At 45.6% G+C, this 16344-nt stretch overlaps 1 protein-coding gene across 9 annotated transcripts in view; it reads left to right on the top strand.

Annotated features, from left to right (window-relative positions):
- RREB1 (ras responsive element binding protein 1) overlaps positions 1–16344 on the top strand; it is a 126336-nt gene that overhangs the window by 37528 nt on the left and 72464 nt on the right. For 2 of the 9 annotated variants that reach the window (XM_065052463.1, XM_065052464.1), the window contains exons 2-3: positions 9013–9386; positions 15975–16100. The exons of 3 other annotated variants lie outside the window; for them this stretch is intronic. Coding sequence is in view for 2 of the 6 variants with exons in the window: in XM_065052459.1 (XP_064908531.1) it covers positions 9356–9386 (31 nt within the window). In the remaining 4 variants the exon portion in view is untranslated. The remainder of the gene's footprint in view (positions 1–9012; positions 9387–15974; positions 16101–16344) is intronic. 4 more of the 9 variants (XM_065052459.1, XM_065052460.1, XM_065052465.1 and 1 more) reach the window with 2 other exon arrangements.

The following is a 16344-nucleotide window of genomic DNA, read 5'->3' as shown; positions in this document are numbered from 1 at the left end:
CCAGTGTAGTCTGAGACTGTGTCTGCTGAGATGTCAAACCATCCGCTTTCACCGTTTTGAAGTGGGGAGTGACTGGGACTGACCAGACCAGTTTTTAGGGAGCTTAGTCAGCTTTCCTAACTTTCAGGTAACACTGAGACAGTCATCAGGGACAGGAATGGAGAAAGAATGTCAGTAAGTTCCTCTGCATGAAAGAAGCTGCGCTACCAAGAGGGTTTTCAAGTGGAGATCACCAGGCAGCTTTGTTACAGGCCCTCTTCTTCTCTTGCATGCGGCTCTACCAAGCTCTAACCATTTGTGCTGAAACCCCACGTCAGGTGTTTAGCTTCAGGCCACATTGGTTTTGGTTGAAAGAAAAATAAGTAATTAAAAAAAAAATTTTCAGGTTTTGAATTCCTTTTCACGTCCTCTCTTTTCTTATTGGAAAGAAGAGAAAAACCACAAGAAACCTAGAATCCCTAAAAAAGCGGGAGAAAGTCTGACCTGTTCTTCCAGTCCTCAAAGCTGTAATGCAGGGGCATTGAGATTTGGGAAGGGCGAGGCGGGTGGGAGATTGCAGTTACAGCTATTGATTGAATAAGCTAGCTATTGGTCATCACAGCTGATAATCACCAGCAATGATGATTTCTCCAGTGCCTCCCGTTCTTAATGTCTGTTGCAATACATATGGTAAAAAGGACTGTGCATGACTCATTGAAAGTCCTTGTGTCTCTCCCACTCCAGATCAGAGTAACTCACTTCAGCTCTGTGAATACTGAAATCAGCAACCTGGTCCCACACCTTGAGTTAACAATTTATCGATCTTGCGTACCTCTGTTTATTTGTCTGCTCTTCCACTTGCAAAAACACTTGCGGAATGCGTGGCCATTTCTCTTGCTCTGTGGTGTACAGGTATAGGTGTAGAATCTCTGCTTGAGGGGGTTGTCAGTGTAAGATGAAAATGTTGTTCTCGTGAGTGTGCTTTACTTTCTAGACACTTCTGTTCCATATGGAGTAGTAAGTGTAGTTTGAAAGTTGTCTGACAAGATTTGCACTCCTTCCCGAACACCACTAGTCTCCTAAATAAAAGCAAAGGCCCAGAAGTTCAAAAACACCTGTGTATGTGATCTAAACAAACTTTCTGATGCAGGGGCCACGTAGCCCTCCCTTGCACACCACAGCTTGCACTGGGACCTTTGTAGCTTCTGTTGAAGCTGATGGGTCTGTTCCACAGAATGGGACTATTAGTATCAATTCATTAGCAAGCCTGAGGCCTTGATTCGTAATGAGCCCTTAAGTGTAATTTGCAATAGCCTGCTTACTGTATCTCGCTAAGCTGCTGTGGGCCCAAGAGGAAAGCAGATTGAGGCTGGAGTAATATTTACCTTCGCTTCCAGTCAGGAGGAGTATCTAGAGCAAAAAGGAATGTGCCACACCTAGGATCTGCAGAGGTGGCTTTTCTGGGAACTTTGGGCACAGGGAACGAAATACCCCGATGCTGTGTACACAGGGCAAAGGCAGCTGCTATCTTTAAAAATATGCGTGTGAAAACGGAACTGGAAGTTACTGCAAAGCTGCATTTGCAGGTATCATAGCAAAGACATTTTTAGAAACCAGACCTAAAAGGTTTTACAACAGCGGATATCTCAGGATACTCCCTGACATTTCTCATTTGCTCTGCTGAAGTGTTAAAAGAACCCCTGGTTTCTGTAGTTATGGATAGCAGTTAAGAAATTACTTTAGGGTTTTGTTTTGGTTATATACAGGGCATGTGTATTTTAATGTGCATTTTAAAACCCCTTTTTTGGGTGATTGTGGAAGGGCAGACCTTGGAAAGAGTTATTTTAAGTTCTTTGACAAGACAGTTGATTTAAGTCATTTTTTCATGTTAAGCAACCCAGAGCAATATTGAATAGCTCTATTTCAAGAAACGCTTCAAAATGGAATAAAAAAAATCCTATTTTGTTTGTTTTCCAAGAGAGAAAATAGTCAATTTCAAAATGGTTTAAACAGTTTAGTGATCTGTATTCCATTTCTTGCGAACTTCCCCCTCCCCCCGAGCCCAGCCACTCTTCCCCTCTGCTCTTGCCCACAGAATTACCATGCAACTAATTTTAGACTTGGGTTTACGCATTTGTTTTAAAAATGCTGCAGTCTTCATCTCTGGTAATCCACCAGGTGGAAGCAGATGTGTAGAATATCTGTACATGTATTTGTAAATCTGAGTTTGAGCAGAGGGGGTTCCTGAGAGGGCAGTGTATGTGCAAAAGGAAGGGAACACACGCCAGTGTGATATCGTCAGGAAAGCAAAAATTTGCAGTTAACCACTAGCTGGATTCGTTGGTGGTTTTTGTTCATGCGGTGGCCTGGGTGACATTGTATTAGCCAATTCTTCTGATGGATGGTTAGAGATCAGTTGCCTGGCTGTTCTGAATTACCACAGGGAGGAGGCTATCAGGGAGGGGATGGGGAGAATGAGATAGGAAGTGGTTTCTTAGAGATGGGTACTCTTCTTGTGCTAACAGAAGTTTGGGTCCATTAGCCACGAGTGTGCTTTTCTAGCCCACTAGAGCTCGTTTGTAGCTTACTGGTGTCTTTTTCCCTTCTGCCTGCCTTCCCGGTAACCACCTGGCACCCCTGTACCTCTCTGCTCTTGCAAAATACGGCATCTTTGAAGTTTGCAGGGTGTCCCTTTGCACTGAGTCCGCACAGAGATTTTTATTTGACCACATCATTGTCTGGAAATATGTTAGAAGTTCTAGTTTGTTTTATTTTGTTTGGTTGGGGGATAGGTGGGAGGGCAGGGGGAGTCCACGTGGTGTCAGAGAGGAAGCTTGAGGTAGCCCTAAGTGACCTCCTGAAAGCATCTCTCGGGGCTGTGGATGCTCGTGGTCTGCTAAAGGCAGTCATTTGGAAAGGGGCTGCGTTATCCAGATTTGCGCTACCTGCTACTTTTCATGCAACAGAGGCACTTGGGCTGTTCTGCTGCAGGTTTTTGTTCTGTCCTTCTACAATCTTTGTTGTTGTTTCTCCTTCGACTTGTTGCACTAAAATTCAAGTCACTGCCTGACAAGCTGTGCTCTTAATAATGTAAGCTTTACTTATACAGCAAAGCCTGGACAGTAAGGCATGTTGAATATATATCAGCTTTAATAACTTCCTTACTTACTTGTACTCTTTGAGCTTTGCTTAATTCTGAGCATGTTACAGAAACAATCAAATTCCCTAAAAGTAAGCCTTCCTTTTCAGCTATACCAGTGAAGATATTAGCATTTTTTAAGTCCAGAGTTGCAAAACTTAGTCCTCTACTTGTACTCAGTGCATGTTAGGACGAAAATAAAATGGAGGAAGAGCTGAAAGAAACCGTTTGCATCACTTGAGGCCCAGTGGGAGCTGAGGGTCAGGATCACTCTGAGAATTAACCAGTTCACTAGAGAATATGATAATACAAGGAAACTATGGTATTGCAGTAAGTTTTTTTTTTTTTTTTAATTAGCAGCAGAAACTTTAAAAATAAAAAGCGAGTGAGAGAAGGCCTGGGAGCAGAAGTGGCCTGAAGGGTGAATCACCAAGATCAGCCTAGAAATGCAGAGAATTGGTGGTTCAGGAGTGCCGCTTTGCTGCATCTTTGTGTGAAACTCCTCTTTATCTTGTGGAAGGGGGAGAGAGAGATCACAGCGTGGTGAAATCTGTCTTCTCAGTGCTGTTTTAGTAAAGTGAAATAGTTCTGGGTTTTACACATTTCTTGCGGATTGAGGATTTTAGACAGGGAATGCCAGGCCTGTGGAAAAGCGACTGTAATCACAAATCTGAAGGTGGCGTGAGGCCTTTGTTGTTGTTTTTAATAAGCCAAAACGTCACAGAAATCTGCCCAGGCAAACTTTTGGTCCTGCTGTGCCCCAGTGCAATAATTATAAGGCAGAAACAGCTGATGGGTCATGTCTCCAGCCCTGCTCAGCGTTATGACTTGCTACCTACATTCCATGTTTAGCTTTGAGCGATCAGATGGTGCAAGCAACGTGAGCTAGCAGCGCCTGAGGACATGCAGCCAGGCAACACGTCCTTTCCCTCTGCAGCTTTGGTTTCTTTTCTCCGCTTCTGTCCCATCCCATCCCCTTAAGGTGATGCATTTTACAATAAATCCTGCTCTCTGGAGGGGGGGTAGGTGCTGATGCGAGAGCACGTGTGCCATTCCCACTGTGCTGTAGGATAAGTCCAAGGGCCCAAGGTTTGTAAATATTGTTTGTGAAGTACCTGAGGGCTCCAGGTGAGCTGCTTGCCCTGCTCACCAGGGGCTCCGGAGCTGTGCTTGGTACATGTGGTGGCACATGGTGGCAGACTGTTTCAGCATTGTTACTGATGTGACTTAATGAAGCATGAGATGTATTGGAGGGGGTAAATTTTGTCTTTGTGCCTGGGGAAAGGGTCATTTGTGAATGTTTACAAACAAACAAAAAAGTTGAAGATTATGGTTAATTCAGCCGTCAGTCTGAGGGAGGCAGGGAAAAGGGGGATATTTTGGACTTGTGTTTGTTTTGTGCTTAGCACTGTGCAAAAGGTACACCCAGTCCTTGATCTAGGAAAAATCAGATAGGTAAGCAGAAAATTACCAACTCATTGCCTGAGACTGTCCTTGCCCTCTTGCTCCCCTCTTCCAGAGATGCCACGGGAGAGATGTGGTGCAGACATTTTAGAAGTGGTAGTTTATTTTGTTGTGAACTTAGTTTCACTGGGTTTAACTGGAGAACCGAGCTTCAGGTAGACTTTTAAATGACAGGAGTGTTCTTTATGGCAGAGGGTTTGCAAGCGAGCTCTGAGCTGGAGAGAAGGGAGTCGGGGGGAGCAGGAGGAGAGAGTCTGGAGATGGAGCTGGCTGTGGGTTTGTTCCACTGCATCTTTTCATCTTTCCCTGGTATTGCAGCACCGTGGGAGTAGAGTTACCGACAACATTCTTGCTCAGGTCTCTCATCCCTCACTCAAATAGAGGGTGTAATTTGACGATGTCTCCACTCCCCTGTGCGAAGGCTGTTGATGAAACTATACGTGTGTATGTTTTTAAGTGAAAAACAAAAAAAAAAAACGAACAATGCAAATCCCAAACCAGATCAGTTCCGTGATCCCGGATCACCATGTGGTTGTTTAAACGCTAGTACTGGCATGAGGCCGGAGGGAGAACGTGTGGCTGGAGCTGTGGGGTGAAGTGAGGACTGGCAGTCTGTCCTTCTGAATGACAGCCGTGGCTTACATCAGGTTAAATCAGTCTGTACGCTGCAGGCTGAGGCAAAGCAGAATGGATTAAAAACAGGTTTTCACTGCTAGCCCTGTGTTTCCTCCTTACTGCACTTCTTCGTCAGCTTGGGGCGGGTACATGTATTTTTGCATCTCAGCTGCCACGGAACGTGAGAGACATCTTCTTACAGGACAGTTCTTGCAAACTTTAGTATTCACTGAAGTTTTCTGTATTTCAGCTGCTGTGACCACAGCTCTCACAAACAGGTTTTGAGTCTGGAATTTATCTTCTCCTTCTCCATCTGTATCGGCTGTTCCTGGCTGCAAACAGGTTAACAGTGGGGCCTGCTGGGCTGCTCGCTGGGTGGCCGCCTGGCGCTGCCTTTGGGCTGATGCAGATCATTTCTATTGGCCAAGGTTATCTCCCTGCTGACCTTGTAGCCAGAACTCAGCCTCTCGGTGGCACGGTAATTATGGGAAGGAGGGATTCTGAAAGAATTTGTGAAGGCTGGAATATCCTCTCTGTTTTTGTATAAGCTGTGTTTTATTTTCATCGCTGCTCTGAACGAGGAAAGAAAGCGCCTTGATGTTAAGTTTGCAAATTTGGAGAAGGTCGCGCTTGAAGATTCTTTTCTTCTAAAATCCACTATGGAGACTCACCAGATTTAGCATGGCAAGAGGCTGCTGTAGCACAGCTCAGCTTAAAAGCCTGTTTTTGCTACTGTATTTTCTTGTTTGTTTGCTCACTGAGCATTGATAGCTGGCTGTATGTGAGACACAGCATTTGATTTCTTCCTAGCTGTAGCCTTTCGTACCAGAACATCTTTTCCCTTGGTTGTAACTGGTTCGCTTTACTAGGCTAAATATGTTTGCATGGTTTTGGGATGAAGAGGGACTTCTGTTAGATGTGTAAGGGAATGAGGCATGGGGACTAATGGGAGGCATGGGGAGAGAGGGAGGAGGCGGGTGGGTTTTCTTTTTTCTTCTAGAGGCATCAGGCTCCTCCCGTAGCGAGGGAGAGCATAGTACATCGAACCTAAAGACCTTTAAAGTACATGCTGAAATGGATGCTGGGAAGATACAGTACAGTGCTTGGGCACAACTCCAGGGCTCCCAAGGCAAGTAATATTTAAACAAGCTGAACAGCCCCTTTAGGCAAGCAGCAGGAAATCCAGCACTGAGCTTTGTGTTGTTGCATGGTCAGCAGAAGATAAAAGCTCAGGCTATGCAGCTGGGGTTCCCTCCTATCACTGGATGGCAAACTGTTAAGAAAAGATAAAAGGACAGAAAAGAACAGGGGGTCATCTTACTGAAAAGCATTCCTTCATATTTTAAGCCGTCGAAGTACTTTGAAATACATTGGGCCTGATGTAAGTCAGAAACAGCGTCATCGGCAGCTCTGGTGTGTGCTGGAGCTTTTACATCAGTTGGCAGGCGAAAGGTGAATTCGTCCCTCTGCTTCACCAGGGATAAATGTTTAACATGGGTAGGACTGTGGTACACAGAGGTGCCTCACTGCAGGCAGGAGCTTCCCAGAACTTTTTTAGGAGCGGGGCACGTAATGATGGGGCTGTGGCTGACCGGGGCTTTCATTCTGAAATGCAAGCAGCCTTCAGCCATATATAGCCTCTCCAGGTCCTGGAGCTGATCCTTGGTGCAGCTGATCCTTGGTCGGGGACTATTTTAACAATGAGGAAGAGAATTTAAATGAATGAGGTTGCTATTTCAAGTCATCTAATCATTATTTACTGTATTCCTCCCCTCCATCCCTCCTCCTTTTTTTCCTGCATCGCAGCAACTGATGTCTTGGGAAAGAAAATGCTTCAGAGCATTTGTTACTAATTTAGCAGCAAGTACGTGCTCAAATTTGGGACTTCTGAGATCTGTGTGTGCCATATGTAGGCAAAATGTAATATTTGCTAGTTGCAGTAGAAAGGAACAAACACAAATTTGCTGTTCTCCAGATAGTGTTTCTTTAATCTACTGAGACTTATATTTGTGCAGCCTTTTCGTTTTGGTAAGACAGTTAACTGTCCTCCCCAGGGTGCCTAATTGCTTATCATGAACTAATCAGTCCCCTGGGTATATGAAGGGATGAAATGCTGCCAAGATAGAGCCTGTGACTTCCCCCAGAGGTGTGATAACCCTTCCAATTATCCCACCCTTCAGGAGCTTGCTTACTGCTATTTTAAAGATCTCATTACTTCAGAAATTATCCATATTTAGAGATTTTAGGAAGCTTTAAAGGAGGATATTTGCTGAGGACCCTTTGAACTTGTCAGCTTTCATATTTTTTATGTCAAATCTGTATTGAATAACTTTTCAAGCTCAGTGTGAAATACGCTGAACATGTTGCTGCTGCCACTTCTATTGATGAAAGTGCTACCTCCATAGCCTCTGTGGCCTGCTAGACTCTAGCAGATGAAGAAAGGGCCAGTTCCTGTCTTCAGCTGTCAGTAAGTAGAGATGGAGAAATCTTCTACCTTCCGAAACCCCATTTGAAGCTTAGGTGAAGGAACAAGTGGAAAAATCTGGTGGTGACTCTGCTCTGATTTTTGGTAGAATTACAGTTGCACATTACCATGTGTGAAATGAGTGGGTAGACTAAGAAAAGTTTTTCACCTTACAGTGAAAAATAATTTACTTAGCAAGAGTTTTGCATGCTTCTTCTCCATTTAGTTTCTCGTTTTAACTCATTCAAATACATGCTTGTCTGTTCTACAGGTAGGTGGATACTGATTTCTTGAATTATTCTCTTCTATCTCTTCATACTGAATGGTTGAGCTCCATAAGGCATATAAAACTTACTAGAACACAGTAATGTCTGAACTGGAAGCGGAAAATAGCTCCTGCTATTTAGTAAACGAGTGAAAATATGGGTTTTGTCGTTGAGGTTTTCTTTGTCCCTTACTTTTGCTCTGAATTAACACAATTTTTATATGAAGTTTAGAGGATGGGATCTGGCAGTTGGGTAGAAATGTGGTTCATTCCTTTAGAGTTGTAACCTAATAAAAGAACAATATCAGTATGTTTTGTTTTCTTTTGTGTCTCTTTTAAAGCACTAGGTCTTGTTCACCTCTGGTTATGGAGTAGGTTCTAGTTGACCTCAGCAAGATTAATGTAAACATATATATTACCGCAGTATGTGCTGGCCTAAAACTCTAAAGCAAGGTGATTTCATTTCTAGAATTAAAAGAAAGTGGCTGTGTGGGTGTATGTATATATATATATGACTGAGAAAATGTTCATGTGGGAACATCACTCCTGAAAAGAAGTACGCATTTCAGTGTCACAGGTCTGATTACGATAGTTCAATGTGGCTTCACTGTGTGTGCATATATGAACATGATTAGTCAGGGTTCCACTGGCAAACTCTTGCTGTCCTACTGCAGAAATTGGGGTGGGGGTGAGTGGGTGCACAGGCCATTTGTTTGTCTTTTTGGTTGTTGTTCTTTTTTTCTCCGTGATGAACACGTGCAGCTACTACTTCACTCAGAACGGGGTTGAACCTATCTGTAATTCATACTAGTTTTGGTATATTATATGTCAATGAGAGTCAGCAGAAGGAAATGAGTTTCCCTTTTCATATGTGAATTGTGGGAAGAATTGTCTGTATCATCTGTTTGATGGCAATGTGTGAAGCACTAGCAGTAGAATTGGTTTTTTGGAAGAGGAGGGTGGTTTTGGACTAGCAGCAGTTTTTGGCTGGAGGAGTAGCAACTTGAAACTTGACTTACTGAAGAAACCTGTTCACAATTTTATCTTCTTTTTTTTTTTTTTCTTTTTTTTTTTTTTTTTCCCCAGCGTTCCTGAAATAAACTTCCTGCAATTCTTTGCAGTGTGCAGGTGTCCCGACTCCCCTTTACTCATGGTCGCCTGTGCAGCCCGTCAGGCGACTGAAGGCTGCACCTAAAATTCTGCCAGCAGTGCAAGCGCACCGCAGGGTCTCGATAGCGGTGCAGCGGACACCTCGTACAGCTGCGGGCTGTAGCATCCCCTCCTCCTAGTCCGAACAGCTGAGTGTTGCGTTCCAGGAGTCTACACGTTTGGAGGACTGCCTGGAATAGAAAAAAGAAAGCTGCAGAGATTGTGAGGTGCTGCTTGATCCGTGTGGCTGTTGTGCCGAGGAGCATCAAAACTTTGCCGGATGGATCCGACAGCTCGTTGCAGAGTAGAGGGTCAGTCTCACTGGTTATTTGCAGTTATTAACCTTAGTGGATTTTATGGTTTGTTTTGTTTTGTTTTTCTGTTTGCTTTGTTTTTTATATTTTTCTATGCGTGCATAAACGGATTGTGGCCTTGTAACCAGAATGCTCATGTTCAGGAAACTTAAGGCTGTTCCTACTGAAGGGCTTTGAAGATCAGCAGGCATTTCCTCCAGGGTTTACAGCATTGTTGGAGGAGCCATTCGCTGCAGAAGTCTTCAGGCCTACCCACCCGACTTTGGTCATTCCTTACCTCACCAGCACGTGGATTATGCTGTTTGCAGACTGTCTAAGCTCCACGATGACCTCTGTGGATTCCTCATGAGCTTTTACAAGGCCAGGCCTGTGTACTTTGTAAAATCCTTTGGAAATGCCTGCTAGGCTTTTAAAAGTCCCAGAGCAAAAGCTAGACTACGAGGAACTTGGAAGGTCAGCAGCTGGATGTGGTTGTGGATGAAGGGGGGATTTGTATGTGTGTGTGTGTCATGTTTTGGAAATATATCTTTTTCAAGTCAGATAGTGCTGTGTCCTTTCTGAGGAGTCATCTTGTACTCAAGAAGCTGAGGGACTTTTGAATTCCATCAGAAATTGTTGAATTGGATCCCTGTGCCCCCTTTTTTTTCACATGCGTTGCAGTCTATGAAAATTAGCAGATGCTGTTTCGTTTTGTCAGTGTGCAGGAAGCACCTCCCACAGGTTAGTTTCACTGTACGTGCTTGAAAATAGAAAGAAAACTCATACTGGAGAATATCATTGACAAGTAGCACTACTGTTTCAAATTTTCCTAGTGGCTTTCCTGTGAGGATCTCAACTTGGAGAGGCTTGCCAGCACCATCTACTGCTGTAGTTGATTTACCTAACTAAAACATGAAAGAAATGTTCTATTTCAGAATTGAGGGCTTTGCAAACAACCCTGATGGCTACCTGCCCAGCTGGTATAAGCCAGTGGGTGTGCTCACAAGATTGTGGCAACTTGTTCATCAGTGATGGGAGGAGAGATGTTTTTCTCAAGGCTGGGTTGTCCCTTCACCTGGAGGAAGTGATAAGCCTTAGTTTGAGTAATTTGTGGCACTCCGGCATCTATTGCAAATAAATATCTAGAATAACCCCGGGTAAAATTAAGCAGCTGGCTTGTGTCTCTTATCTCTGGTTCAGAACAACAGGAGAATGGCAAGTGATGGTTATCTGTGCTTAACATCACATGGAGATGGTATAGATGGTTCCTGATCCTTAGGAGATTGTATGAGATGGTTGACTTGAGACCTGTTTGTGCGTCATACAGTACAGGGCAGGGAGGTGGCTTTGGCTAGTGGGTTTGCTCAGGGTCTGCCTGCTTTGGAAAGGTGAGCCAGGAAGGAGTGCTGCAGGTTATCTTGCTCATGAAAAAGTTGTGTAGCCACTTTGGATATCGCAGTTGGAGATGGACATTACAAATGTCTCCTAGGGTGGATGGCAGAATGGGGGCTGTACAGCGCACTTCTGAATCCCTTTGCTCCATCACATCTCTCCTCCCTTTGGCATGTGGTTCCTTTCTTGAAATGTCAAGCTGACACTCTCTATGAAAAAAAAATAATTCTGTTTTGGGGGATAGGTGTGTTTCTGAATGTCTTAAATTGTCTTGATTATAGACTTTTTGTTGTTGTTGTAGTTTGGAGAGTGTGATAGGGGGAATAGTTTCTGTGCTGACCAGAAACAGAAGACAGGAAGATAATGATGTTAACAAGGTGGGGGAGAAAAGGAGGTGTTTGTTTAGAGAAAGCTCAGTCACCAAAGCCTGTGGAGCAGAGGAACCCTGCTGATAACACAGATGAAATAGTCTGCCTCTTTCCTAACGTTAGAGGAGTGGAGCTTTGTAATAAATGGCTGCCATGTGGCAGCTGTCTCCCAGCTTCGTGAGCCTGGCAGTAGTTAATCCTGTCAGCAAGTCATGCTCCCTGGAAAAGAGCAGCAAGAAGAGCTGCAAACTCTTGAATCATTCTCTCTGCAAAATATTGGCATGTTGAATTTCTTTCTGCTTAAAACGAGTTCAGTAATTCGGTGGAGGTTCTCATCTTTAAGTAGCATTAGAGTGCAGCTGTGTTGGCTTTTAAATGAAGCGCTAGAAACACACTGAGATTATGTGATTCTTTTCCTGCTTTAGAAAAGAAAAAAGCCATTTTAGTTTTGGAAGGTATATGTTCCAGGGTACAAAATGTGCTGTGTAACGAAGGGATGCTCTGTGTTACTATCCCTGTTATGAAATTACAGGTTGAGCATCTGAGGTCGTGATTATCCTTAAAGGCTTGAGGCTTTAAAATTAATCTGTTGACTTTAATTTGCTTTTTGTATTTTGCTGAGTGTGTAATTTTCTGTCTTTTCTCCACAACCTGGAAATATTGAACTTTAACTGAAAAAAAAAAAAAAAGTAAATGTAATGTAAAATAATCAGATTTTTACAGGGCTAATGATAAAATTGTGATGGTTGACAAAAATGCTACCACCAGGAAATGAGTTTTAATGCCCGTAATTTCTACTCTTTATTTTCTTATGTCGTGCATCATTTTACTGCCTTATCTTGTGAGGCATAAAGTGCTTTGGTGTGCTACCTGGTACAGCACTTCAGGCAGAGAGTGCACTGGCATCTCCTGCAAAGACAGCAAGGTCAGGCTGCAAAGGATGCATTGGGGTTTCTGTGGTAAGCAAATCGATGCTGTCCCCCTTGGGTTTGCCTGTGTGAGGAACTTTGCTAGCATGTGGATGCAGTTAGGCTGGTGAAATGCCACGTGGGACATAGCTGCTCCGAAAGGAAAGAGTCTTTTCCTGGTTTAGCTTGCCCTGTTTCCAGAACGGTTTTTGTAGCATTGCCCATGCGTTCAGGCTCTGTGTGAAACTCTCTTTAACTCTGTTCTGGAGAAGAGTGTCGGAACCAGAGCGCTGCACAAGAAGCAGGGCACTAGCACAGGAGATTTTCTGCATCTTCCTCAGCGTGATTCATCCTGCCCTCTCTAATCCCTGCCAAACCCGTCCCGCTGCGCACGCACAGCTCTGGCTGTGTGTGAAGAGCAAGCATGCGGGGATGAAACGTTTGCTTGTTTCTCCCTCTAGAGATTTGCTTTAAAACTTTGCCTCAAGTCCCGGGTCCAAAGCTGCCTTTGGCTGAGCTGCTAGTTGTCAGAGTGAGGGACGGGGACAGGAACGGGGATGGGGACAGGCCCTCCCTCCTCCCTCCCTCCCCCCTCCCTCCCCAACAGCTGCAGGCACCAATTGCCAGTGAGCAGCCCGGCCGCATGGTTTCGTGGCTTTTCTTCCTCTGGTTATTACTGTTCCTTCTTGTTTCTGTGATACCGTACAGAGGAACAACTGGACTGATTGTCTCCTCTCGGGGTGGGTGCCTGGGCATCTGCACGGCCAGTTGGCATGGCACAGGAGCCCCTGCTTTTTCGCTGACACCAGGGGCTATTGATGGCAGGCTGGGGCTGTGCTGCTGCCGCACAGATGCTTGCTCTTGGCCCACCTTAAAAGGACAAGATATCCCGTGGTTTAGACTGGCCATATATTGTCAGGGATGTCAGCATCTCCGTCACAGCTACCCAGCCAAGCCCAGCGTCCCGCTTCGCCCATCCCGTGTCCCTGCAGCCTCTCCTTGGTCGGAGCCGAGGGGCGTTGCAATTCGGGCTGTTGGGAGGGGAGGTCGCTTTTCTTCTCTGTTACTCAGAAATGTTTTCCATCTGGCTCTCCCAAGTGCAATCTGTCTAGCTCACCCCTCAGGCTCTTGGAGAAGTATCCTATTCCCTCCACACAGTGCTTGCTTAACCATGTAGGTGATGGGACTTCAGCCTATAGCTTTACTCCACTCTGGGCTTTAAGTTAATTGGATTTGGCAGGGCAAAACAAAAATACAAACAAACAAACAAGCAAAAACAAACACCCCAAAAACCAGCCACAGGCCTATGTTTTAGATTGTTCATTTTGCATCCTTTGTCCCCTCTCGCTTGTCTGAGGTGGCAGCAGCAGCAGATGAGGTTTTGTGTCCCGAGGTCCTGTGTCCCCAGGGTGGCAGGGGCCCCCCTCGGGCAGGTGCGCCCCCCATTCCTCAGCCTGTTTGGCAAGAGTCACGTATGATGGGAGTGCCCACTGGTCCTCACTTGGGCTTCCCCCTGCCCCTCCACTCTCTTGCCCTGTCCTCAGCTCCTTTGGAGGCTGTGTGGGAGGCCACTGTTGTGGCAGACAGCATGACACCGCTCTCCTGATGTGTTCTCTCCTTTGTGAGACACCTCCATCACCTGCCGAGTGAAGAGCCTTCAGGATCTATTCCTTCCGGTTCTTGGCCCTGCTCTGGGCTCCCACCCTCCCCCATGCTGCATCCCAAGACTGTCCCCTTGCCCGGTGGGACAATGAGCCAGCCCTGGCCCCGAGGAGAGCTGCAGTGGCCGGACCAGGGAAGGCTGATCAGTGTTGGGAGAGACCCTGGGCTGTGTCCCAAGGAGCGCTGCCCTGCTGTGGCCGGTGCCAGCCCGGGAGGGACGCAAAGGGACTTTCTCGGGTCGCCACTTCATCTAAGGCAAATAAACTGGAGTCAAAGCCAAGAAACACATCGACTTCCTGGAACTCTGCGAGCCGTCCGCACAGCTGTCCCCACTCCCCGAACACATGCAAAGCAGAACTTGTAAGGACAGACAGTATTGCTTTTGTGTCCCTCCTCAGCCCGCAGGGAGAGAGCAGGGAAGGGGGTTTGCCGGGTAAGACCCAAGGCCTGTCCTGTGTTCCCCGTGTGTCACTGCAGCCATGGTTCCCAGTGACTGGGGGGATCCAGACCCCTACCCATGCACCTCCTAATGGCTGTGGGGGCAGGCAGGGATGAGGATGGAGGGATGTTTGCTGTTGTCTACACGTGAAGGAGGAGAGGGATGTCTGCTTACAGCCACTTGTCTTACTCTGCTACTGTCCTAACTTTATTCTTTTGTGGGTCTAAAAGTGCTGCTTGTGGCCTCATGTTTGTTAAGCTGTCTTCAGATCTAAGTATCCTTTTTGCTTGAACAAGCTCTCAAAAATTACAATTTGGTGACAAAGGCTTTCTGGAGAGCCAGGTGCTCACCCACAAGCTGATACGAACAGTGAGGATGAGGAACAGCTTGTAGATACTTCTTTGGTAGGGGATGGAGGAGACGGCTAAGACATTAGAAAATCTCAAAATACATCAGCAGCTGTTGAGCCTAAATGCAGCTGCAGGTTGTTGCACCTTTGGCGGTGCCGTGTGTTTTGTGTGACGCTGCCATCTCCTCAAGCAGCAGTGCCGCTCAGGAGCTCGGTGCCGGCTCAGCGCAGACCCTCTGAGGTGCCTGCCCAGTGTGCTGGCAGAGACCTGGGCTCTTCTGTTAGGAGCCTGAGTCCCATCGGTTTTGCTTTCGCTCTCGGTGCTGCAGCAGCATGTGCCCAGGTTCTGCGTTCTAGCCTAGCAAGAGCACAGGCTCCTGCGTGAGGGCTGTTCCCACGGCACTTGGAAAAGCAACAAACCGGCTACCTTGTTCAAGTTAGCAAACTGAGCAGAGGGCCAAGAAGATGGGCAAAAATGCTTTTTGTGTTAAGTCCTCCTGGTGTCTACGTGCCTTGCTGTAAACCAGTTGGACCATACAGATGAATTTCATCCGGGAAACCCTTGCTTTGCCAGTACAGCAGTGTAACTCACTGTTTTCTAGTATAGCTTCCTCGTTTTCAGTGTATTACATCAATGCAATCCCAGAGTATCATGGTGATTCAGAGTTGTTTGCTTGAAACATTAAGTAAGTTCAAATTCTGGTATGCTTTATGGAGAGATGCTTATTGTTATGTGAGCCAAAGTCCTGAGGACCATTAGTGGCCCATAAGTCATCAGAAGGAGATTTTCAAAACATATGTCAAAACTAAATGCACATGCGTATGCCATCATGCACGTGAGGAATTAAAGCAGGAGGAGTTTGCATATTTAAAATTTAGCCTAACTGTTAGGTGTTGTAACAGCAGTATACAAAATAATCTGGAAATACAAGGGTCGTCTTACTCTTGTTTGGTGCTTCTTCCTTTGATCTGCCCCCCAAAACAGAAGGTGGTTGCTAGCTCAGTTTTAAGGCATGGTCATGAGCACGTGCTTCACATGGTTGTTCTGTGTCTGGGTGTATCCGTCTGTGTACATGTTAGGTAAGAAAAGACGTATGGATGTGCAGCTTTGTAGAGTTATTTTAGGAAACAAAATATGTGTGCGCTAACAGAGGTAAACTAATTGTATCGCTAATAGCTCAGAGAATTCATAGCAAGAGGAACAGTCTGTTTTGGTGCTCAGCAAGTACCTTTGAAGAGATGGACTCGATGGTCTTAAGGGTCTCTTCCAACCAAAATGATTCTGTGTTGCTCCTTTTGGTTGTTGTCTTTTAGGGCTTGTTTTGTTTGGTTCTGTTTTTCTGTAGAGTAAACCATTAGTTACAGGTACAAGTTCAAAACCTTTGGGGTAACATTCTTAGTTTTTACCAAATGCTAAGTGAAAGAACGACCACCAGATTCTCCTGTGCCACTGTCTTTCATTTTATGCTTCTCTTCCTTTCCTCATAGGCTGCTCTGTACTGGTGCTCCAGCAGCGGTGACAGTGGGGTGACGCTGCCAGTATAATTCTCTACCGCTGGGGTGCCGAGTCAGCACCAACACTTCAGTAGCAAGGGCAGAGTTGGTATTAAAAAGGTCAGTCGGGAAAACGTTTTTCGTTTGGTTTTCCTTTGCCTTGAGGCAGTGCTTTGAACAGCGTTAACCCTTTTTTCTTCCCACATGACGCCTTTTCACCTTCTTTCCTTCCTTCCTTACAGCTTTGATGTAAAATCACGTTCAAAATGTAGTGCGGGTGACTGTGTGCATCTCTTGGGGTGGGAGTGACCATTTGTGCTTGGGAGTGTCTCCGTGTGCTCTGGCAGTAAAATCTGCTCCTCTA

This window comes from Columba livia, chromosome 2, assembly GCF_036013475.1.
Source record: "Columba livia isolate bColLiv1 breed racing homer chromosome 2, bColLiv1.pat.W.v2, whole genome shotgun sequence".
NCBI lineage: Eukaryota > Metazoa > Chordata > Aves > Columbiformes > Columbidae > Columba > Columba livia.
This window is presented reverse-complemented; position numbering and strand designations above follow the sequence as displayed.